The sequence below is a fragment of the Salminus brasiliensis genome, chromosome 18, assembly GCF_030463535.1.
Source record: "Salminus brasiliensis chromosome 18, fSalBra1.hap2, whole genome shotgun sequence".
Taxonomy (NCBI): Eukaryota; Metazoa; Chordata; class Actinopteri; order Characiformes; family Bryconidae; genus Salminus; species Salminus brasiliensis.
This window is the reverse complement of record NC_132895.1, coordinates 18,694,237-18,719,475: the sequence shown is the minus strand read 5'-3', so window position 1 is coordinate 18,719,475 and position 25,239 is coordinate 18,694,237. Positions and strand designations below refer to the sequence as shown.

The window sequence follows — 25,239 nt, the reverse complement described above, 5'->3', positions numbered from 1 at the left end:
CTGAGAGTCTTATTCCTTTGGCAGTACGTCTCTACAAGAACTAGACAAGCTGTGTGTGTGTGCGCATTTGCACATCTGTGTCAGTGGGTGCAACATAAATTAGCTGAATGCATTCATTAGAAGAGGTGTCTACAAACACATGGACATATAGTGTATTACAGTGCATTTGTCATGTATGTCATGGCAATATGTATTTCCTATACTGTTCTATATGCTTTCACTGAGCACAAATCAAGAAAGCTGAAAACGAGTCGGGGAGAGCTGTTCTCGCCGTTCACTAATGTTCTTGTGGCTGACAGCAATCAGATCCCCACAGCAATGGTCCAGCATCTGGTCTAATATAAAGGTATTCAAGGAGAGAAAAGGCTGTTTAAACCGTGAGGGACATACATCCTTGATTCTCAGAGGAAAAAAAACATGTTGAAATAACATACAAACTTTACCTAGACAACATGCTCATGTGGGGCTCAGATGGGTGAAATGTGGGCTAGGTGGGTTCTAGGTTCTTTCTTACTGAGACACAGTTGGGCTTCCCAAATAAGCCCCATTGTTACAGCCCACCTTAATCTCACATGGGTAACTTCTAGCCCCCATGTGCAGTGTACAACCCAAAAGGGACTCTTGCTTAACCCCTTCTGGTCCAATGACTGACGTTGGTGGGCATCCATATGTGTGGCCAGTTGGGCTACCCATACAGGCCCCACAAGGACATGTGTGTACTTTTGTTTACCATACAACTAGTATATTTAGTTGCTGGACATAATAATAAGTTACTGTGGAACTGTTGAGAGGAGGCTTCATTAAAAACAAATTGAAATGAAATAAACTGTGCTGTATGTTTAGGTAGGAAGCTCACGCATGCTGGCTTTTCTCTGTTTTACTGCACAAAAATATGAGGCATAATTCTGATGAATGATTAATGTGCTTCTGCACCGGCTGGCCCCAGAGAACACAATGACACTTGGTCGTCAGATCAGTCTACATCTGCATGTACTGACTCCAAACACACATCTTCCTCATAGTTTACACAGTGTGCATAAATACAGACATACTGGATATGCTACAAGGCATAGCTGTGGTAGGTTTGATTGCTGGTTTCATCGAAACAAGTTTCAGCTTGCAGAACCAGTTTTCTACTTCCTAATTCCTCACATGAATATGTGGTTTGACCTCTGCCTCAGTGCAGCGTATTCCACCTCTGATCTGGGAAGGAAAAAGCATGCTGCTATAAATAGCACATACCAGTAAAAACCTTTCAATCAAACAGACACACACAAATCATACTGTATACAGTAATACTACACTATATGGACAAAAGTATTGGGACACCTGCTCATTTATTGTTTCTTCTGAAATCAAGGGTACTAAAAGAGTTTCTTCTGCTTTTGTTGGAGTAACTGCCTCTACTGTTCAGGGAAAAAGACATTTTGGAGCACTGCTGTGAGTCTGGATTGCATTCAGAAACAAGAGCATTAGTGAGGTTCAGGATGTTAAATGATCACCACCCAACCTCATCTATGTGGGAAGAGAATGTGAGAGAAGGAGGGGATTCAGTGAACATTGGACTGGAGTTCAGGTGGATTCTGTTTGTGTTAGAAGGTCAGACCCCTCTCTTGATAAGTGGAGCTATGACTGAGTTCACCCTAAAGGTAGAGAAAGAATTTATTGGACATTAGAGAGGAGGAGGGGCTTCAGACAAAAACTTCAAATCTCCATTTTTATGTTTTTTAACTTATTGGCATAATGTGAATCTGGCAGTTGTTCTTACCACTGTGTCAAATATTTATGATGTCTGGACCAATAAAATCAGATGTCAGGTGTCTGTTAGTGGGCGTAAAATGAATAGCCAGTTGTTGTTCTCCTTCAGCTTGAAAATGTTTTTAGGTGAAGTTTTAGGTGACTCTGAGGAAGCATTTACTAATTAGGAGGTAGATTGGACACAGCTACAATCGGGGAAAAAACCCAACCTAAAATTCTCAATTTCATCCCTGAAAAAAATGTATTTATTTTATTTCACAGATACAAATGCTCTCATAACTTCATAAAACTCACTTAATTAAAATCATTAATTCAACTGAGATTTTACTTTGAAAAAATGAACAAAGAGACAAAACAATAAAGAAATGCAGTTCCATTAAATCTGGCAGGACCAATACTGTGACTGAAATGCTGAACAGACCTTACACATTACAAAGCAAAAACAAAGAGCATTACATCTGCGCTGATTGTTGACTAAGCATGTCCCAATCAAGTGTTACTTCAAGTGTTACTGTATGTAATACTTCATATGCACTAGATGGTTAATTTCCTACATATCCTTTCCTTTTACATTTTCCCCTGAGGTGTGGTTTTTCATACACACTAAAAGGTCCATATCCTATATATCTTACTGTTCCCCTGATGTCAAGTTATGATTTCTTTGTGACTTTATGAACTAAAAACATTGATATTTTTCACTGTATTTATTGGAGTTAAACAAACCTTTTGAAACTTTAGCAGTGTTTATATGCTAAAAAATGAAGCAGTTCAATTTCTCATTATATGAGTCTTCTACAGTTTGCTAACCCAGTTCAGTTTAGATGAAATATACTAGGCTGCCTCTTACTTGCAGATCAGGTCAGCACATCACAATTAGCAATGAAAAAAGGACCACACTACTGTACATTTTAGTGTTTCCACTGCAAAGTCCTACTAATTCATTTAATTAATAAAGATTAAAAGAGGTAGTGCCTTAAATCCTCTGATTTGGGAAATACTCTCTACTCATCTCTAGTCTATGTTTTCCTAGTCGTTACATATTTTAGTTAATAGTTCATTTTAGAAACTGATTTAAAAAATCATTCATACAGTCTAAAACCTACACTGGACCCAATCAGCAGTTTGCTCCTTGCACCGCAAGCCGAACAATAGCAATGGTTTCTGATCGCTTATATGAGTAAAATATACTCTAAAGTTTACACTGAGCCCTTCTGTAATGTGCACTTGAGTTGTGATGTTCAATAGTGATAAATATATGATATAAATGATTATACTGTGTATGTAGGAACAGTGTCATGTGATGATACTACAACAGAACATCTCTAAAGCAAAGTGAAAAGTTTTCCTTTGCCTCAATAAAAAAGTGTTTCTATTTAAAAACATAATAAAAACAATTGTATTTCAGTCAGAGCTAACGGATATAAGCTAATGGATCACAGAGTAAAGTGCTATGAATATTACTGAAAGTCACATTGAGAAAATGTTAGCAATTAGCAAAAAGCTAAATTAGCCTGAAGCCAGTCCTTCATTAGTTGCAACACTGTTGTGAGATGTGATTTCCAATGGCTGGAATCAAGACCATTTAAAATGTCAGATTAAGGCTGGGGAGTGGAGCAGCACTTAAGCAGGGATACAGACCACTATGTGACCAAAGTCCTGATTGGTTGTTTTTCTTTTAGGATACAACCTCGCCCTCTTACGCAGCAAAGTATCTCTGTGAAGAAGAGATAAGTGTTTCAGTTGTCAGAAATCTCAGTAAACTGATTAATAATAATAATAATAATAATAATAATAAGAAGAAGAAGAAGTAATACAGTCATAAGAAGTATTGTTTTTAGTGTCTGCACTTCACTTTTGTGTAAATAGTATTTTATATTTTATATCATTCAAAATCAATCAAATGGGTTTTTACCTGTAGCATAACTGCAACGACAACAGCCAGGACTCCCAGTAGAGCCATAATGCCCAGTTTGCCTAGCTCCACCTGCCTGACGATGAAGAAGCGAGCCCAGCTTATTTTCTTGGCCGTGTGTGGTGGATAGCGCACTTGATTTGCTCCCTCCATGTTCAGCTGCTTGATAAGGCAGCCTCTCAGGTGACTTAGCTGGTCAAAGCTGAACTTTCCATGGTAGCTGCCCATACCGCTGTTGCCTACAGGGGGAGCCACAAACGTAGATTAGCGAAGTCAGATACTAATGCTGGATTATTAGTTTAGAATCACAGATGCCACAACAGCTCATTCAAAGTGTACCCAGTGCTCCATCTCTTTAAAGAACACAGTGCTGGGGGGGCTTTACATCGCAGAAAGAAGTCAAATCTGAGCCAATTACACCCAGTAAAAGCAATTATGGGTAATTATGCCAATGGTGTGCTGCACTATGAGCTAAAACTGGCCCAGCTGTAGCAGCCAGTTTGAGGTTTGCCATGGCATTTGAACTCATGCAACCTATCGTGTTCAAAATGTTTGAATAGCAATTATATTTTGGGTCAAAACCGGCTCAGCTGTGTCAGCTGTGGCTATGCTCCAGTGCAAAGACTCCAACAAAGTCAACCACATCACTTCACAGCGCTATGTTGGCCAGATTAAAGCAGTAAAAGTGGGACATACAGAACTGGGCTGTGATTCGTTTGCTATCTGTGACCTCTCTAACTGATGCCTGTCAGTGGACATGGTGACTTTTAGCTCATGTGCAGCTGCTTCACAGCTTCTAATTCCTTTCTATAAAGGATAAAGGTGCACGTATTTGTGTGGACTGTACAGCGAAATGTGTCCTCCGCATTTAACCCATCTGGTAGTGAACACACACTCACACACACACGTGTTAGGGGCAGTGAGTACACACACACACACACACACAGAGCGGTGGGCAGCCAACTCCAGCGCCCGGGGAGCAGAGAGGGTAAAGGGCCTTGCTCAAGGGCCCAACAGTGGCAGCTTGCCGAGCCCGGGAATCGAACCCACAACCCTGTTATCGATATCCCGGCGCTCTAACCGCTGAGCCACCACTACCCCTGAACTGAGCCACCACTGCCCCTGTCTATAAAGACAATACAAGCGGGTGTGCAAAACTGAACACCTGTGTCAGCAATAAGTGCACCTTAAATTAGCTGAATTCACTAATTTGAATTCAAATCTGCTTGCTTGAGGTTAAGATGAGTTATGACAAGAGAGGATAAACAGCATTGAGAATGTGTGTAGTTGTATGTCATTTGCATTATGAGGCTTTTACTCACCAACACCCCCGAAAGGCAAAGAGCTGATTGAGAAGTGGACCAAGCAGTCATTGGCCAGTACTCCACCACTAGATGTCTCTGAGATCATACGCTGAATCAGCTAAACCAAGAAAGAAAAGGAGACATGTTACGTTTTAAAATCACTTTCTCAGACACAGCACTATAAAGTTTACTTACTTTTAAACAAACTAATATTTTACTCAAATTCAAGTTAAAATCAGTTTGTACTGAAATTTATTTGTTAGTCTGCCTTTTAAAGTCAGCCTTTTCTGTTTACAGTGTAAAGGCTTTTATGTATAATGTGAATATTCTTCCACTGACTTTAATTTCCCTTTATGTGCTTCTACATGCCCCATGTTATTTTTTTAATGCACAAAACTTTAGGTGTCCCTATCTCTTAGACTTTTTGCATGTATTGCTAAAAATAACAAAAGCAAGTTGTTATTTAATATTAGATTAATTATTTTCACACATTCATTAAGACAAGCAAATAAATCTGACAAAATAAATCTGAAATAAATTCTGACAAATGAGCAGATTCTAAACTTTCAATCACACTTGTGTTTGTAGGCTGACGAGGGGATATTTTATTAACCATGTACATCAGTTATATTCTTATCATTTTGTCATATTTTTCCTTAAACACTACCCCAAAACAAACAGTCAATGTGAATGGAATTCATTTAAGTAATAATGTTATTATGATGAAACACTACAAACAAAAACACAAAACTAGTCCTATACACATCCAGGAGGTTGTGTTTTTTGATTCTATGAGTTTTAGGACGGAAACAATGATGAACAATAAAACATTAACAAAATCCCTTAAATCTATTTTTTTGTTTACCTTGTTATCTTGGGTGAAGATGTAGAGGGCCAAGGGTTTCTCTCTCTGGTTGATAAATTTAATGGCCTCATCCATACTGCTGACACTCAGGATGGGCAACAAAGGCCCAAAGATCTCCTCCTGCATCACCTTCGCCTCAGGCTTCACATCTCGGAGGACTGTGGGGGCTGTGTGGGCAAGAACATTTTAGAGTCAGCAGACTTAAACTAGCCCCTGCAGTGTGGGACTGACACACTGACACTACTACTCATTACATTCAAGACAAAGCAATACTTCTGTGTCATACAAGGATCATCTGCCACCAAGGTTCAAGATTCATCTGTCATTCATCTGTCCTCAGCACACTGCTACAGAGGTCCTGGTCTGTGTCCATGTGTTCTCTGGTAAACTTTAGTCTTACCCTGATTTTTTTGACAGCATGTTTCCTTCTTGAACACCTCCCATGAAACAAAAACTTGGGCAGTCTCTTTCTTATGGTCGGTGCTGTGCTGGGGCAAGAGCTACCTGTAGGTCCTATGATGACATTTTGTTCTTGACACTTCTTTACATATCTTGGTGTCTGCTCTTAGGTTGAACTTGCTAAAACAGACTGACCTGACCATGTTGGCAACTTATTTTGTGGACAGCTCTTTCAATCTCACCATGGTGATCCCACTGACTTTACCTAAGAAGAGGAAACCAACAGTCTGAGGTTTAAATAAGACAGGCTCCTCCAAATTCCCCTCTAACCTGATATTCTGATCTTCTGCAGCTGGTGTGGTGAACCTGATTCTAACTTTAGGCATTAGAAAAAGTGTAAATGTGGGGGTGTCCTATTTTTTCCTCACGGGAACATTTTTTTTTATTAATCATACTTTGCAATTTATTTTGAAAGACATTTCTTCAGTTTTATGTGTTTAATAATATTACCCTTATCAATGAAGACCAAATGTCCATATGTTTTGAATATTTTTAAAAAGACCCGTTTTTTATGGGGTCTTCTATTCTTTTCACATTACTGGAGTTAAAAATGTAATTACATTAGAATATTGTAGAAAAATGACAAAAATGACAATTACTTACCAATGTAGCATTCTGACTCATCATTTTCTCCTCCTACAGCCACAGTACTGCCTTCCATCAATGCCATCACTCGCTTGAAGTGGCGCTGGTTGATGATGCGTCCATAATCTGGACAGCTTTTGGGATTCTCAGTGTAGAAATCCTGTGAGGAAACGAATCCAGCCAAAAAGAGGAAATAGCACATATAATCAGTTTTAAAACTGTGATCAGCTGACAGGCCATGTGACAACACACTCGTGTGGATTTGTATATCTAGTATTAATCATACCTTCACACTCTTCCTGATCTCTTCAATAACTCTGTCTTGAATGCTGGGGTCACAGAGAATGTAGTCTGGAGCAATGCAAGTCTGGCCACAGTTTGTGTATTTTCCCCACGCAATACGCCTGCAGTGTTGTAACAGAAATGTCATTATCTGTAATAATCATTCTGTTTTCTGAAGCTCTGAAAATCTTGGATCTGGTTCAGAGATTGATTCTCCTAGTTTGAACGGACTCACCGACAGGCAATGGCGAGATCACAGTTCTTATCAATGTAACAGGGGCTTTTTCCTCCCAGTTCCAGAGTAACAGGTGTTAGGTATTTAGCGGCTGCCTCCATGATCACCTTGCCCACTGCGCAGTTGCCCGTGTAGAAGATGTGATCAAAGCGCTGCCTGAGCAGCTCCTGAGTCTCTGGAACTCCACCAACAACCACAGGGTACATCTCCTGAAATAACCATCAAAATCAATAATGACTCTCCAATGCGTTCCTATTACTTTAACACAAACACCAGCAAGTTGTTTTACCCCTTTAATATTTGAACAATATTAGGCTTTATAATTCAGGGACTACAATGCAAACGAGTGGAGTTATTCTAAAGCTGAAAAGTGTGTAACAAACATTTGGACCCACAGGTGGGTCCCGGGATTGTAAATTAAACTTCCTGTTTGTCCCTAAAAAACCAAACAACCAAACAACAACAACAAAAAACCCCAAAACAAACAAAAACAGTGATAACGTTAGTAACTCTTATTTTGGTCATATGATGAGCTGATGTTTTTTGAGCTGATTTGCTTTCAAAAACAATATTTAAAAGGACTGTTATCCCCACTCTTAACCATAAAGGTTCCTAAATGGTTCTTGGATAATTTGCTTAAATTAAAAAAAAAACATAATCTGGCTGACCCTTTCCTGAAGGATTTTCCCTAAAGGTTGTGCTCTTAAGAACCATCAACTATAAGGTTCTTCAATGATCTCAATGCAGTACTTCCCTGTCATTGTTACATAAACACTCTTTGGTACATATGTGACTATGTGGCATAAACCACTGCCTTGACTACAGGTATAAAACTGTACATTTGCAAGTAATGCATTTACATTGCAAGTAATAAGACTACATTTTAGAGAAAGGCAGGTTCTAAGATGCTCGTCCTGCTGTATTTTAGCACTACATCCTTGAACAAAACAGCTCTCCACAGTAGGATTAACATAGGAGAAATGAACATACTCATTACCATTTTGTGATCAGAGGACCCTGCAGAGCCGATGAGATATTTAACATACATTTGTACTCAAACTTAGGCTTCTCCCTTTGACTAAATCAAGAACAGCAACTTCAAGCTTATTGTGTATGAGCATAAGACTTCTCCAGGGTATATGTTTTAATTACAGTGATTAATGACTGTAATAACTGACCTTGTCGATGTACAATGGCAGGAGATCCTCCATCACTTTGGAAGTGTGAACACACACTTCAGATGGTTTAATGACAGCGGCATTGCCTATAAAAGAAACATACAGTACATTCGTTAGTTATAATTATACAACTTGCTTCTTACCACAAACATAGCTGATCAGCCACATGCTTCAAGATCACTGCTGCTACTGTTCTTGGCCTTGTAATATACTTTTTGATTTAATTAGAGGAAATCTGTGCAGTGAATCATTGTTCTGAAAGTGTTTAAGGTCCTAAATGTATCAAAGTAAGGTTCGCTGACTTTCGGTGGCATATACAATCCTTTTTTGAAATATACAATTGTTTCTCCAATCAGAGAGTTGAACCTACACAGGACAGCTAGAAAGCCCATAGCCTGAAATAGGGTTTTCACAATACCAGAGTTGTCTGACATCAATGTCAAATTATGCTTAATAATAAACCATATATATATATATATATATATATATATATATATATAGCCAACCAGCTTGGAGGTGAGGTTCTAGTGGCTGGTGAGGAACATTTACAGTAGCTAAATATATGAGATTCTTAATACATGTTAAACAGGGTTCTCCACACGAAATATTATTTAATACTAATAATTAATAATTATTTAGCACAGAACCACTCATTCAAATATTTTTAGAGGACCCAAATTGGTTCTTGTTTGCAGTTCGCCCGCATAGTGTCAATGTCAGCATAGTGCTAGCATTATTAAAAACAATAATAAGCTAAAGCTTGAATACTGACTTGGCTGCCTCACTGCAGAATTAGAAAAGACTGGGTCAGCCTATAAACTAATTGATCACGGTGGTGAGGAGTGCTCAGCTGTATAAACAACTATGAATGACTTGCTTGACCTCTCACTCAGAAAGGGAGTGCTCTTTAGGGCACTGAATGTGACACAGAACAAGAGTTTATGAGTCAAGAGAAAATGCTGACCCAAGCATTAGCATTTCAAATTCTGATAAGCAAAATGCATCCAGCTCACACATCCAGCTAATGTATGACATTAAACCCCCTGAGGTGTGATTTAACTCCTGAAGCACTGATTTCTCTCGGGGGCCATTAAACAACCATGAATAATGTAGAAAATGGCTTGTCAATAGAAGCTTGTCTCAGATAGACAGCCTCAATAAACCTGAAAAGATCACTGTGCACCTTACCACACATCCAGAGATTAGCGAGAAGAGTGTGGACTCTACCTCTTAGAACTAGAGATGACAGCGACAGGGAGGGAACCTGAAGTGTACTATGATCTATTAGCAAATACTCTAGATTTTACTGGGTACAGAGTGTGAAACCATGCACCACCAAAGTCAAACTGTGTGAGAGTTTGTAAATTTACTTTGAAACCTTGTTTTTTGTCATTGCACATGAATGGGGTGAACAGGTAACTGGAGTTCAAGCATTCAATCGTTACCTAAAGGTTATTTATTAGGTCGGTTGTTAACTCAAAAGACGAGAGCCCTATTACAATTGGACCTGAGTCATAAATGCTTATAGATTCTTTGGCTACTTTGAGCCACCAAAATAAGTAAATGTAAAAGTAAACATCATGAATGTAACAATGGTATCATATCAAATTCCATCATATTCAACTGTACTGCATCAATGGATAAAAGTATTGGGACACCTATACAGTACAGCTACCGGAGCTTCTATGACATCCCATTCTACATTTGGAGTTGCCCCCCTTTGCAGCTCTAACAGCAGTTGCTGTGGTTCCTATATGCTTCCATACAATAAAAATATCACTCACAGTTGATGGTGGAATATCTAGGTTGGAAGAAATTTCAGCAACTGACTAGTTGCAACGGTGGCATCCTATTCCAGTATCATGCTGGAATTCAGTTAGCTCTTTAGAACCACTTATTCTTTCACTACTGCATGTAAAGGCAGGTTGCATGATTACATATACCTGTGGCAATGAGACTGAATGAAACACCTGAATAAATGATTAATATGTGTGTCCCAATACTTTTGTCCATATAGTGTATTATGAGTAGCATGTTAGACCACGGCACAAAAGAAACTCAGCTTTGATTTGAAATATTGTACTTCTGTATGGCTGAACACTCTAACAAGCTAAAAATGGAAACATAACATAAGGCACACTTTAAGCCACCTTTTTAATTCTGCTGTATCTAAACCGTTGAGACAGCATGAGACAGTATCTGTAAACTAAATCTTTACACATCTAGTAAGTATGTAAATAAGCTTAACAATGGCTGTCCTTCATAAAATATGTGGATAACTGCTACAAGACAGATCAATCTTCTACTACTCTTCTTTCATCACACATGGGCTGATAGCAGCTGTTATCTGTGTTTAACTATGGCGTTATAGGCCTGCAAAAGCACACCCTACCTCTCCTTTCAGCATGCCTACCAGTACAATCTATGTGCATATGAACACCACACATTTGTTAGGTCTGTTCTATTCTATGTGGCTCCCGTCTCCCTGTCTGCTGTTAAAATGAAACTCAAATGCCACGCTTAAGTTTGACAAAACTGTACATTCAGATGTAGAACATGTCTATTTGAAAGTTTAATGACTTCTGCAGATTCTTCTATCGTTATTCAGTCCAGTTAGCACATGACAGCTTCCAAAGGAACAAGAAACTATGCCATTGTTAACCATTAATCAAATAAAACAGTCCAATTTGGCTTTAATCAAGTATTTAAAGCAGTATTACTTGTCTAGAGGACTATAAGTTATTCTAAGAAATATGTAGAAAAAAACCTATGGGCCCTTTCCCAATATTTCTTTTAATGGCTCTCCAGGAGTTTACTCTTGCCACTGTTGTGCTTGGCCTTGATTATTAGAAATTTGGTCCCAGATCTCTGTAAAGCTGCTTTGCATCAACAGAAGAGAACAGAAACAGAAAAAAATGCTGTGGAATTTACTTGGAAAATCATGTGCAGCCGGGCTAAGAAAAATTTTATAACACTGTGCATGCTTGGGGATGCTAATTGTCGAAGCCCCCATATATTTGCACGACTGAAATCTATATGAAATATATTTCCTTTCATGTTTATGTCCTAAAGTTCTTCCTGTATCAATGGGGTATAAATATGAAGTGAAAAACACACCAAATTCCCTCAGTCATCCATCAAAATGAGACAGACCAGATGATACATCAATGATCTATGAAAAGGCTGAATTTTTTAGAATAATTTACTTAAAAGATTTAAAATAATTCACAAAAACATTTTAACAGCTCGTTTGCCAGATGTGCCAGTATTTGAGGGGGGCACTGTATAAGCACCCATTTGTGGATTTAAGATTAATGTGCAAATACATGTTAATATTTCACAATTAGAATGACAATGAGAATGTAATTCCTCAGCCAAGTTGACATCCTTAATCTGAATAATAACCTTAATTACACATCACACAGATGCTGGTATTGTGAAACCATTTGTGTTTGCAAAGGGTGGCCACTGATCAACAGTAGACTAATAAACAGGCATACCGAGCAGAAATGAAAGCATTGTCTTTGCTTCTTAAATATTATACATTCTTTAAACACTCAGCACAACCAGTGTATTCAGTGTTTTAGAGATGGCTGTGAGTTTTCAAGGCCAGGACCGGTCTAGTTATTTCTTATTCCAGCTGCACAATGTAAACAAAATACCATAGAGTGATACACTGACTGCAGGATTTTGAAATTTCCTTGGCCTACCATTATTTACATCTGCTGGATTGCATCGCTAGTATCACAGAATAGGAAAGTCAGTGATAAATAAATCAATAAATTACATATTGTATATCTTCATTTCTTGTGTATCATAAAAATAAAAAGCACCTGCTGCAATGGCTCCAACCAGAGGTTGGATGGTGACAGCCCATGGGTAGTTCCAGGCTCCTATAATCAGCACCACTCCCAGTGGCTCTGGCTGAATGTACACCTGATCTGGAAGGGTAAGCAGGTTTTTGGTCGCTGGCCGAGGGGCAGCCCACTCAGCCAGTTTACTCACAGCCAAGTTGATCTCCCCCTCCAGACCCAGAGTTTCATGAAGCGGGGTGCAAAACTCACTCTGTCAACAGAAAAATCCACACAGAATATTAACAAAATTATGTATAGGAGTCATATACATAGCTATGTCTACATTTAAAGGGTTTAGTTGGAAAATGCATTAAACATTTTTAAACTAAACACTTTCATCCATTTGAGCTGCATTAGGTTCTGTCAGTTTGGTGTTGGGAGAGAACTTGTACTGCTAAAGAGAAAGAGAAATGGGTTTTCATTTTAATGTATGTGTAATAACCAGTAAGCAAAGCATATACAATGAAACTTGAAACATTTCAGTTCTAGACATGTTCTCCACAGTTCTGGATAAAGCATTGGCCATCCCACCTTGTGGAGATCCTTTTTGAGAGCATCAGCAATTTCCTTTTGCTTCTCTGTAATGAAGCGCTGCAGATTCTTCAGTTGACCAATGCGGTACTCCAGTGGTTTGCTGCGTCCAGTAGCAAAGGCCTTTCTGGCGCGCTCCACAGCCTTCTGCTCTCGTGACATCCTACAAAACTATATAAAAAAATATGTATACAGCATAAATAAATAAATAGGTTTATAGCAATGCACTGAATACACTTACTGAAATACATAGATCAAGTCCACATTAATAAAATATTTCCATACTTCAAAACAAATTGATCACTTTAGTTACTGTTGATAAGTATAATGCTGATTTCATTATTTTGAATGGAGGGAACCTTCGAGGAAGGACATGCTTAATCTTTATTCTAGTGATCTACCATCCTAAAGAGCTCCATCTAATAATCTAAGATCCTAATTAGATCCTAATCTAATAGACAACAACAAAAAACTGAATTGATGGACAAGCAATATACAGTGGGTTTGAGTGTGCAATATTTTGAAGTAAAACTCTTTTCCCATTGGCTCCTGGCATCAATGATTTGCATATTGGGCGTGTCACCACTCACCTCAGTGTGTAATCATTCCTCCCAGGCTAGCTTTAAATGCACATTTCTACTTAATGTAATGGTTTAGACCACAGTGGTGCTTTATATGGCAATGACCACTCAAGAATTACCACAGGATTAAGCGTCAGCTTATTGGCAGGTAGCTAATATAGATTTTTTTTTTTACAGTGCATGCTATTTCACAGTGCAATGTAGCATACACATAAATATAAAATGCATCTAAAATATACAAATATTTTTGCAGTGAAATTCTGGCAACTACAGCTGCCTGTATTGTTCAATAAATGTCACATTTTGTTTATTTATTTATAACAGTGCAATAAATAAATGTAATGATGCAAATAAAATTATTTATAGTTTTTTGTTACTGGTTTTAGAGAAACTTACTGGATCAAATCTGTTTACAGTGGTGGTGATAGGATCCAGATGCCTGCAGAGTTGAATACCTCTACAGGCGACATTACAAAAGGTTATTACACGTTATTAGACCCTAATTCAACACCACTATTCTTCTGAAACCCTTTTTTGGTACTAGCTATATAGATCCCTTTTGCTCAGAGTGCATGAATGACCCTGTCCAGCTCAGATCCCATTCAGATGGTGTGCAGTAGCCAACAGTGTGGCTACAACCAACAAACAGCACGAAAGCCAAGAGCTGGTGGTCTGCAGTTCTCCACATGAGGAAAAGTTGAGTGTTCAGAGCCGGAGAGCCGAAAAACTCGAGATTTTACCAGGTAAGGACTAAATGTAGCCCCGGGCGCTATTCAGAAGTGGGTCATGTGACATTAGTTCAGTTAGCCGTTACGGGCTGTGTTGTAACACATGAAGACAATAGCTTGCGGGTTTGCACATCCAGCCAGGACCGCACAGCATTACAGGAGAGCCAGCTCTGTCTCTCTTGCTCAACTAAAAGCAGTGAAAATGATGCGCAACATCGCTTTAAGCCACATCATTTGGAGAGCCTGTGACTGAGCCGGCTGTTTACACAAACACCTCCCCGTCTTAACACCAGACAGCTAGTGTTAGCTAACCTGCTCACACCGAAACTCCATCACACCTAAATAAACAGTACGGTTAACGTTTACCTCAGTGCTGTTCCTTCCGTAGCTCTCAGAGGAGATCCTGATCCTGACCCTTCACCCAGGCTGAACTGCTGTTAGCAACCAAACATAGGAAGCATCAGGGTCCCGTTAACAGTATGGAGAGGGAGGGTCGACATGAGTGTAGGCGTGGCCCGGGTCCTGCTAACGCTGCGAGCTTAGAGTATTTAGGTCCAACCACGGTGCCTGTAGTTACATTAAATCCATGTGTTTTATAGAAGCTGAAATGAACCGAGTTTTTTAAGACAAACGGGGGAAAAAACAGTCAAGGACAAGGAGACAAATTACCATTTATTGACCACCCTTACTGTTTTTGTAACCGTGACTGTGTGTGAAACATATTTGCAGCCAAAAAACACAAAAAAGAGAAATGAGTAAATTATGTATTTGAAGACGATTAGAGGCAAAATAAAACCATACCTTTTCAATTTAGAAAATTATGTATCATGCTTAGAAGATGTGCGGTTGAAAGTGCAGAGAAGCTCATCCCAGCTGATGTTGGACCTCAGTGATCTACGCTCTTTTGACGTAGCCTCGGAAAGCCATTTTGTTGAACAGCTTCGCTCTGATTGGTCCATTTACCTGTCACTCATTCAGATCAGCTGAACAGCAGAAATGTGCTGCTTCACACTGATCACAGGTGATCATAGCAAACAGCATGACTTGCAGGAATAGAGTTAGGAGACATGGCCGTGGGAGCTTTGTGTAAGTCATAAAAGGTGAAGTGGGTTATGAAAGAAGTACTTTTATACTACAGGTTTATTAATCTGTCATTAACCTGTTATTAACCTGATAAAAACTGACATCTAAATTAAATAAAGTAAATAAGTGTGGTCCCACATAAAATGGTACGGTCATCATTAAAGTAGCAGTTCCGCATTCAGAGCAGTGGTCTTATCCTGAAACATGGATCATTGATATGAATGCTCAGCACCTGAAAAGCACTTGGTGGAAGAAGTAAGTTTTAGAGTCACTGTGTTGATTCTCTTGGTCAAGCTGGTTGACCATCTTAGCTCTTGACCATGGGGTATGTTTTATGAATGATCAACCTGATCAAGCTAAACAACCAGTTTGACCAAGCTTGACCAAGCTTGATTAGCATGGCCGGCATTAACAAGCTGGTTGACCAGCATGACCAGCAAGACCAAGTTGGCCGACCAGCATGACCAGTATGACCAAGCTGTTTAGCCAACATGATCAGCATGACCAGCGTGACCAAACATGACCAAAATAATATGGTGGCCAAGAGCTATTTACCAGCTGGCTTACCAGTGTAGGGTATGTTTTGGCCATCAAACCATCTTTTCAACCACCTTGACCATCAAAGGCCAGCTTAGATCATCCAAAACCAGCTACCAGCAACAGCTGATCTTGAGCTGGATTGTGTACAGTGTTAATACACATGTACTTGAGTGGGTGTAACAGGTATCTACATTTGAACACACTCAGATTTATAAAAATGAAAAACAAATGTCATAAATAATAATTTCATTATATTTGGTGATGTGTATGAGGAACCGATTACTCCACTGTAGTGAGCCTAGTGCAATCACGGATGTGAACAGTGTTTTCTAATCACAATTATTTTGGATATATTGGACTGTAACTATTTTGCAAAAGAAAAAGAAAGAAATGTAACTGAGGAAACATTCAGCCAGCGTGCACAGTAATAATGGAATTGCACTGGAACTGGCAATAACGCATAGAGGTTAATGAAAAGCGAAGGTCCAATAACCTTAATTTATGTAAAAAAATGAACTGGCAACTCATTGGTTGCACTGGGGGCTTAGCACAGCTGTTAAAGTCCTTGCATGTCTACTGCTTTTGTGCCCCCAAGCAATTTACAATGGCTGCACTCTGTTGAAGTCATCTATGGGTTTTGAGGACAGAGAGCTTGGAAAACCACACTGCTTTGTTCTAGACTGTTGATTTATGGTGTAGACATGTTGTTAGTTTTCAGCAGCTGCCTTGTTGAACATTGATCTGTGTCTGTTTGTTCTGTAGATAATGAAACTCTTTGCTCTTTTTAATTCCAAATTGTATGAATTTAGCATTTTCATCTGATCTCAGGATTATTTTTGTCTCTTCAACTACAGTCTTTCAATCACACACCAATAGTAGTAGTAATAATAATAATGCCCAATAATAATAATGAAAAATTGTTCCTTAAATCCTTTCATCAGTTACCCCCTCCAAAAAAAACCTTGGCCAAACTGTAGACAGTAATCACATTTTGCCGAGGTCTTACACTGTCATGCAGAAAACACCTCCAATCAAAGCAGAAAAAACTTCAGTCCCTGAAAAAGCTCTAAAAGGCATTTTAAAAGGTGAAACAACTGAAGGAGAACTAGTGTTTAGAGACCTATGTGTGCTAGAAGACTGGATCAGGAGACTGCTAGACCCACACAAAGGGTTTTGATTGGCTGTGGGTTTATATAAAGAGAATATGCTGGTGTGACACACAGCTATTACATTTTGCATCTGAACATGAATGTATAGCGTTTTTCTAATGCCTGAAACTCATTTTTATTAGCCACTGATGGTTTAGGGCTAGAGAGTGCATTTCTGGGCTTGGTGATGAAGTTAACTTCCCTTATATTTAAAAAGGGCAGCCTTGATTAGTAAAACTCTCACTTGTCCTGTTGGCACCATCTGTTTGCATTCCCCACAGACTCTCTTCTGTGCAGGTGGGGCGAAAAAGTTGTCTGCCTTGCCTTAATGTTGAAGGCTGTGAAGCATTTGTCTGCTGCTGAGGGTGGCTTTATGATGGCTAAATGCCTCCCCATTATTGTCTTAAATTATTAACTTAAATTAGATATGCTGTCTGAAGTGAAAGCAGCTACTCTGAAGTTCAACACTGAATCAACAGCAAGAATAAACACTGAGTGTTAAAATAACCTGTTTCAGAGATGTTGTCTTTAACTCTAAGAGATATAACTGATATATGGTGGTCCAACTGTGGTCCGAGCTTTTCTGAAGGTTTTGATGACAATGACTGACAATTGAAATTGATCAATTATAACAGTACAAAGTTACTGTATTATATATTACTGTATACTGAAAGATATTGTGCTGGAATTTGTTGACAGACCATGTTATCATGCTCCTTGTTGTTCTATCATTGTCTAAAATTATAACACTGTGTTACACTCTGTCTACTGTACGCTTATCAACTGACAGTTCATGAGATGCACACCTAACAAGCTCACCTAAGAGAAGATAGCCCCGGGGAAACCGCAACACATTGACGGTGAGTGTCAGTGACTGGAGGACACGCCCTGTATGCAAATAGATGGTGCCATGAGCCAAGTTTTAGTGTTGTCAGTTTTTTTAAGGCATTCGATCATAATCATTTAGGAACAATCTGCAAAATAAAGATGTTTCTTTGCAAAAACTTTAATTAACATTTCTGTAAAGTTTTTCACTGTATTTCAGTGATGATATTTGACTTTAATGTTGTGGATATTGTTTGGCACTCATTGCTGCCAGTAAGCTGACCATATTTTACAGTGTACACATAAATATAAAACTAAATATAAACAAAATTGATGAAAAGACACATGAGCTTTTATATGATTATGTACACATTTGATTGCAGATAATTATTGTAATTTACATTCATTTGTAATGAGCGCATCTAAACAATTGAGATCATCTGTACTGCATTATAGCATTTTTCTTCCAGCTATAAAAAGTTGTCTGCTTATTCTATAACTGTTGCTAGAAACTTTGAAAGAACTCTATTCCCCTACCTCACTAGCACTGAAAAGCAGCTTGTCCAAATCCCAAACACAGCTATTCAAACACATATTTGACACAAATTTGTGCAGAATCTATCACAGCTCCTAGGCCTCTTTCAGTCGGATTCCTTTGACATAATTTTGGACTGGTATCAAAAATTCTCTCTGCTAGCACTTCCCTTCTAAGGCCTGAGAACTGGCATCTCTTCTTGAGATTTCTCTGCAGACTCACAGGGTGTATTGTGTGTGTTTTCACATCAAACAGAGCGCAGGATTCAGGTGTTTGCATAATTTGGAGGGGAGGGGAACTCAACGGCCGTGTCACGTCACTAACACCTGTGTGTCAGTGCTGGGCCCTCAGAAGGAGGAAGAGATAGAGGATCCATTGCACAGAGGTCAACCCTTCCTGGTACACACACACACACCCACACACACACAATTCACATAATGATATTACACTAGGAGCAAGTAAAATCTCACAGTGAGAAAATATTCTGTATGATAAATATGTATATTACTGCTTGCATGTCTGTCTCCTGATCTGCATTTTTCCTGCAGTGCGAAAAAGATCTAGATATATACGGCACGGTCCATAAGTATTTAGACAGAGACAGAGTTTCTTAGTTTTGCATCTATACATCTACTACATTAAAGTGTAGTATTTAGTTCATGATATTTTACCCAAGCCTATTATTAATTAATTTAATTAATAACAGGCTTTCATTTAACATACATATTGTATAACTGTTTAGCAAGTACAGAGTACAGACATAGTCCCTCCATTTTCACAGGCCAAGGGTCATTGGACAATTGTAGTAAATCAGTAGGCCTAGTCTAGTGGGCGGGTGCAGTTTGTGGTTATATCACGACAGATTGAGTAGATAAAAGGTGAGTGTTAAATTTGCATTTGTTCATGGGGCCTCTTAACATTTGGTCCAAAGAGATGATGATGCCCTTGTTTTGCCCTGCCATGTGCTTACTAGCACATGGCTTTGTTTTGTATCTGGTCAGTTCTAGTCCCTCCTTGCCTAAGTGCACACCTGTACCTCATTCCTTGCCACACCCTCTCATTCCTTCCAGCTGTTACTCGTCCGTTTATGTATTTATATAGTGTTCCAAACTTGCCTTTGTCTGTCCTTGCACATAGTGCACTTGTTCGTTTTCCTGTCTTTGACATGTTCTTGTCAGTCAGCGGTTTTGTAAAGTCAGCATCTAGTTGTTACCTCGCTTGATAGGTGTTTACCTTGTCATTGTCCTGTTGTCACCTTGCTCGATTTATCTAATCAGTGTCTAGTTATCACCTCGCTCGTTTTTTGTCCTTAAGTCTATCTAGTCAGTTTCTCATTGTTACCTCACTCGATTTATGTCTTTATGTTTATCTATTCAAAGTGTAATTGTTACCTTGCTCGGCTTATGCCCTAGAGTATATTCTAGTTAGAGTTGTCACTTTGTTCGTTTATGTCCTTAGATTTTTCTTGTCTGAGTCTGGTCATTACTTCGTTCAGTTAATGTTCTTGGGTTTGTCTGGTGAATGTTTAGAAATCCCCTTGTTTCCTGGTATCCTGTCTTGCCTGGTTTCCACGTAATTGTTTAAATGAATTACCTGCAACTATGTCCGCTTCTGCCTCCTGCCTCAGCTAGCTGCATGACACCACCATCATCAAGCTGAAAAATTAAACGAACGTCCTAACAAAAAAAATACTGCTTTGAGCAACACCAAAAGCCCCATAAAACCACACAACTTCCCAACATCTAGTCACATCAAGAACCCTTTTGAGGAGGTAGGCTGTCATTGTCGAAGTCTACAATTAGGAGATACCTCCATGAATGTAACCACAGAGGGTTTGGTAGGGCTGGTAGACTATAGAAGACAAGTAAAGTGGATGATGGAAGAATTTTGACTAGAAAACATCTTGTTTCTAAACATCATAGTTTTGAAACAAGATTCTTTGGACAGATAAAACTTGGGTATGGAGAAGAACAGGCAGGGCTTATGATATAAAGAGAACCACATCATCTGTCAAATGCAAGGTAAAACCCAGGTAGGTTTAAGGCAAGGTTTATGTAATTAACAAACAAAAATAATCATCAAAAAACATTATTTGGTAGAATTCCTCAAAGCTTGACTTTGTTAAGAAACATCAACATGAGAGAAATAGGTAAATTGTGTGTTAAAAGATGACTGAAGCAGGTGTTAATGATGACTTTGATTAGTTTAGGCTCCGCCCACACCGCTTTTCCTTTGGCTTCTGGCACCACCTGTTTGCATGCATCATTAAGTTGTCATTCTCCTACGATACCTCCCCATGGGTGATCATATATTCTTAATGTTTTAGCGCTGCTAGGCCTCAGTGATGGTGGTTGTACAAGCAGGTTTTCACTTTCCTTGCATGCCAGTGTCCATTCATGTGCTGTGGCAGGGTTAAACCACCACCTTTTGTGATGGTGTATCGGAATATATCAGTTAGTAAAAACATACAGTATTGTTTGGCTGGAGCTAATTTAAGTTAATTAGAAATACTGTCCTAAGTGGAAGCAACTGCTCTCAAGTTGTAAAATTAGAATTAGAATGATATGAACACTGTGAAAATGTATGAATGAACCCAGGCAGAGGTTTACTTTTCATTCTTATCACAAATGAGATAACACTATTATAATATGATGAGTTTTAAACACCTGTGTTCCGAGTTTCTCTTCTAACACTACCAGAGTTTCTCTTCTAACCAGATCAACACTAAAACAGTTTTCAGATTTCTAACACTGACAAGAGTGTTGCAGTACCTCCAGCCAGTGAGAATTATAGAAACACTTTAGAAATGTTCAAATGAACACTTAACATAACAATGGCGATTTTGCTGTGTTCAAAAGTTTTGGTACATTTAAAATGTTTTTTTTTCTTTGTTCCATGACCTTTTAATATGTACAATTCATAAACTCTACAATAACAGTTTCCTGTAGAGGATTTACCTATTACTTATGTTTTACTTCACTTAACACAATCTGACTTGACCAGGGGTGCCCAAAATATAAAATCAATTATTATATGTTAATAACTAAGTTGGGTAAATTGTTGGGTGACAGTAATTGATGAAGACACTGTTTGGCATGGTCATGTATGGCTGCCAATTGGTCACTGGTGTTTATTGATGATGTGACTTAAAGACGCAGAATGGATTCTGGGATGTATAGAGCTACACCTTCTGTCTATACTTTCAGACTACGTAAATAAATGGTTAATGCTTTTTAAAGCCCCTGACTTGACCAGGGCTGCCCAAACAATTGCTTTTGTTACAGATATATAATACACATGGGACATATATTAGGCTAAATATACAATGTACAATAATGGTAGTTACATATATATCTATATATGTAACTAAATCTATATACACATAGATAAACAAATTTGAACTGTAAAGTGGCACTGTAAAGTGTAAGGTCCCCAGGGCATGGTTCGTGAGTGTGTGTGTGTGCTCCTAGAGACATCACTAGCCACAGTGAGTGCATGCACCACTACATCAACACAACACTCCTCTCAGGATTGTTGTTTACTAACAGTGTAGATATCTCAGAGGGATTACAGAGAGATCTGTGCGAGAAACTGGTTGTGAGTCTGCAGAGAGAAATCTGTCTGCAGAGACAGGAGAACCTGTTACTGCGGTAACACCTCTCTGCTCTCTCTATCTCACTGTTGCCTTCTGGGAATATGACTCACTGAGTTCATTGAATCCTGGCTGCAACTGCTCAGGCATTCTCTCTTGGCAGTATTAGTACTTTCAACAAGATCTATTACAAATTACAGTTAATTAAATTAAAATACAATGAAATATATTAGAATCTATGATATCTTAACTATAGAATAGAACAAGGCTGCGTGTTATTCAGGATAAGTCCAAAACGTTCTTTCTTGCACACTCATTAAAATGAAGGTCTCAGTGATGCATTACTAGAGTCAGTGTAAAAGAGATAAACCATTAAATTGATAAATAATCTTTACTTCGACTTCCTTTAACCTTTCAAATGTTCTTCACACAAGTATCTTAATTACCAAAATGCTTCTTCTATGTTATATATATATATATATATATATATATATATATATATATATATATATATATATATCATCTTAATATTGAGAGTGTGTGTACTGATGGTCAGCAGAGTGATTAAGTTATGGGATGAAGCCTGGCTGTTATCAATATATCAGTGAGGCAAGATGGCACTTTTGGACAGTAAAGAGTCTTTCAGCCAACAGAGGGAGCAACAGTCTCAGGAGAACATCAGGCTGTCACATAAACTGGAGGACCTGGTGAGATAATAACAGTTATTTGGTGCAACAAGCTGTCTCTGGGCTTCCTGTTGATTGCTTTTGTACTACACATAGGTCTACAATAGACATTTCAAGGCCTATAAATCAACACTGCATGTCCTGGCTGGCCGGAAGATCTTTGCAGCATGCTGCTGCGAATCTCTTCTGAGTGTTACAAGAGTTCTCCAAGCATTTTGCTGCTGCCTCTGGTGAGTACAGTCTACTAGCCTACCACCATACTTGTTTGATTCAAAACATTGGTCAGTAGAAGCCTTAGGATGAGAGAGACATAAGCAACATTGGAAATCTGTGGATAGTGCTCAAAAGAGCAGTGTATGCTAGACGGCTCAAGAATCTCTCAGACCTTTTTTTGCTTTTGGCAAGGAAGAATGGGTGAAAATCTCCCAAACAAGTATTGAAAGGCTCTTAGCTCAGGCCCAAAAAATGTTTCCAAGCTGTGATAAGAAGTGCTACTAAAAGAAGTGTTACTATATGTGGATCAAGTAGGGTGTTGAAACCTTTGTTTAGCTCTTGCTAAGACTTAAAGTCTTAGATTTCAGTTCAATGTAGGGCATATTAGTTCAGCTGAGTCAGGCCCAGTTTAATGCGAAAACCATGAATGCTCTGCTGTGCTTCTAATATGAGTTTAGGAGCAGTGTGCTCCTTTTCACTATCACTCAATTGCTGCTCTATAGATGCTGTCTAAAAGGTTCACTTAACTTATGGTAAATAAGGCCTTCATTATTAACCGGTAGAAGAGTCAGAGCACCATAGAGAAAGAGACTGTATGCTCTTTCACAGGACAATACTGCCCTCAGTGGCAAGCAAAAAAAAAAACACTGACAGGGAGTGTTCTTTAAGCATCCACTACAACTGGACTTTACATATCTTCAAGTATTGTGATGTTGAAGGAAAGGCTCCAGTAAACACATTTGCACTGCAGACCACTTGCACTTTCCATGTGAAACACGGGAGTTATTGGAGTACTGGCCAGTCAACACACATCTTTTCATGTTAAGCCTTACATTTTGAACCAATAGAGCTATTTCAGCTAGGGATGTGTGAGTGTGTGAATGTATACATGTGAAGGGACAGATCTGAACACATAGCGAAGTCACCACAAAAAATGGCCTTTAAAAAGTGGTTCTTGAAAGTGAAGTGAAAAGTGGTCTCATTCTTTGTGGGACAAACAAGGCAAATGCTAGTAGTATTTATACATTTTACAGATAAGCGAAGAAATTAATTACCTGCATGCCAGTGTTGACAACAGCTTCTCTGAGCTAGCAGTTAAAATTAGAAGTCACATGACCAAGACAAATCTCACCATAGCTTTCCATATCTACATTTACCAAATCCTCACCCATTCACCCAGTAAGTAGGCTTACTGTGTTTATTATTTAAATGTTTATAGAAGTTACTTAGGTACTGAGTTTAAATAATATGCTGTCCTCTCTAAACCTTACAGGAAAGCTAATTATACTTCAAGCAGAAAGAGTTTATAAACAAAATTATCAATGCAAAATTGTATTATATTTGCTTATAGACAATCAGTAAGCTGACTATACATGTGTATGGCATGTTCGATAGATATTGAATTCAAGTGTATAAGTGTATAAAAACCACAAGCTTCCCTTTTCAAACACTACACTAAACAATGAACTTAATGTATTCATGGGCAGTGGTTCCAGTGTTTTTCAACACACACACACACACACACACATATATATATATATATATAATTGTTGGTATATTGTAGAACACAAGTTTTATTTGGCCAATCCAAGCTAAAGTAGCAATGTTTACCTAAATCAATTAAATGACATTAATTACTAAGTAACCTAAAATGTGTATATAACTATAAGTGTATACAACTAAACTTAACCAGTTAACAGCATAGACGTCTACTTTTGACATACAAACTACTACCATCTTTGCAAATACAGATGACATAGCTCTGTATTATTGCATAGGGGGTCACTGTGGCATTTTGCCAACATAAAACTTACTCATACGGTCACTTACAGCCTTTTACAGGTCAACCATTATACAAAGTGTAGCTGCCTACTTAAGAGAAGGTAACCTATGGGGATTACTACACACTGATGGTAAGTGAGAGGAGAAAGACATACCCAGAATGCAACTAGATGGTGACAAGAACTAATGGGAAAGGTGCATGTTTTACTAATCGAGATGGCACTGCATATAAGGCACTCTCAAGCCCCAAACTGTCAGTCGCCAATTACATTATTAGTGAGCGTGACCATGCCAGAATGTATCTTATGTGCAGAAGTTTGAATGCAAAGGAATTACAGTGTTTACAATCTTTACACGAAATAATGTATAAATACAATGCATTCATGTTGAGATGCAAGCCAGCATATTTTCTTTCTCTAAAACCAACAGCTACTCAAAACCCTTTTTTTTTTAACATAGGACACAACATGGGTTGGGTTTTCTTGGGCTTGTGGTTTCATGTTCACAATGTCCATTTAAAATATCTTGTTATTTTCTTTTCTTTGTATATAAAGAATCATTTT

General features: G+C 38.5%; 2 protein-coding genes across 2 annotated transcripts in view; one reads left to right on the top strand and one right to left on the bottom strand.

Annotated features, from left to right (window-relative positions):
• Positions 1–1,980: 1,980 nt before the first annotated feature.
• On the bottom strand, positions 1,981–14,762 carry aldh3a2b (aldehyde dehydrogenase 3 family, member A2b). Its single transcript, XM_072661701.1, has 11 exons — positions 14,639–14,762; positions 12,964–13,134; positions 12,412–12,643; positions 8,579–8,664; positions 7,401–7,609; positions 7,170–7,287; positions 6,902–7,043; positions 5,840–6,006; positions 4,993–5,092; positions 3,671–3,909; positions 1,981–3,472 (listed from the first exon to the last, which is right to left on the bottom strand). Exons 2-11 carry the CDS (start codon positions 13,123–13,125, stop codon positions 3,455–3,457), a joined length of 1,473 nt encoding a protein of 490 aa, XP_072517802.1. The 5' UTR covers positions 13,126–13,134; positions 14,639–14,762; the 3' UTR covers positions 1,981–3,454.
• Positions 14,763–22,807: 8,045 nt separating this feature from the next.
• slc13a2 (solute carrier family 13 member 2) overlaps positions 22,808–25,239 on the top strand; it is a 28,423-nt gene continuing 25,991 nt past the window's right edge. Inside the window, exon 1 of the mRNA XM_072662655.1 lies at positions 22,808–22,911. The gene's annotated coding sequence lies outside the window, so the exon portion shown is untranslated. The remainder of the gene's footprint in view (positions 22,912–25,239) is intronic.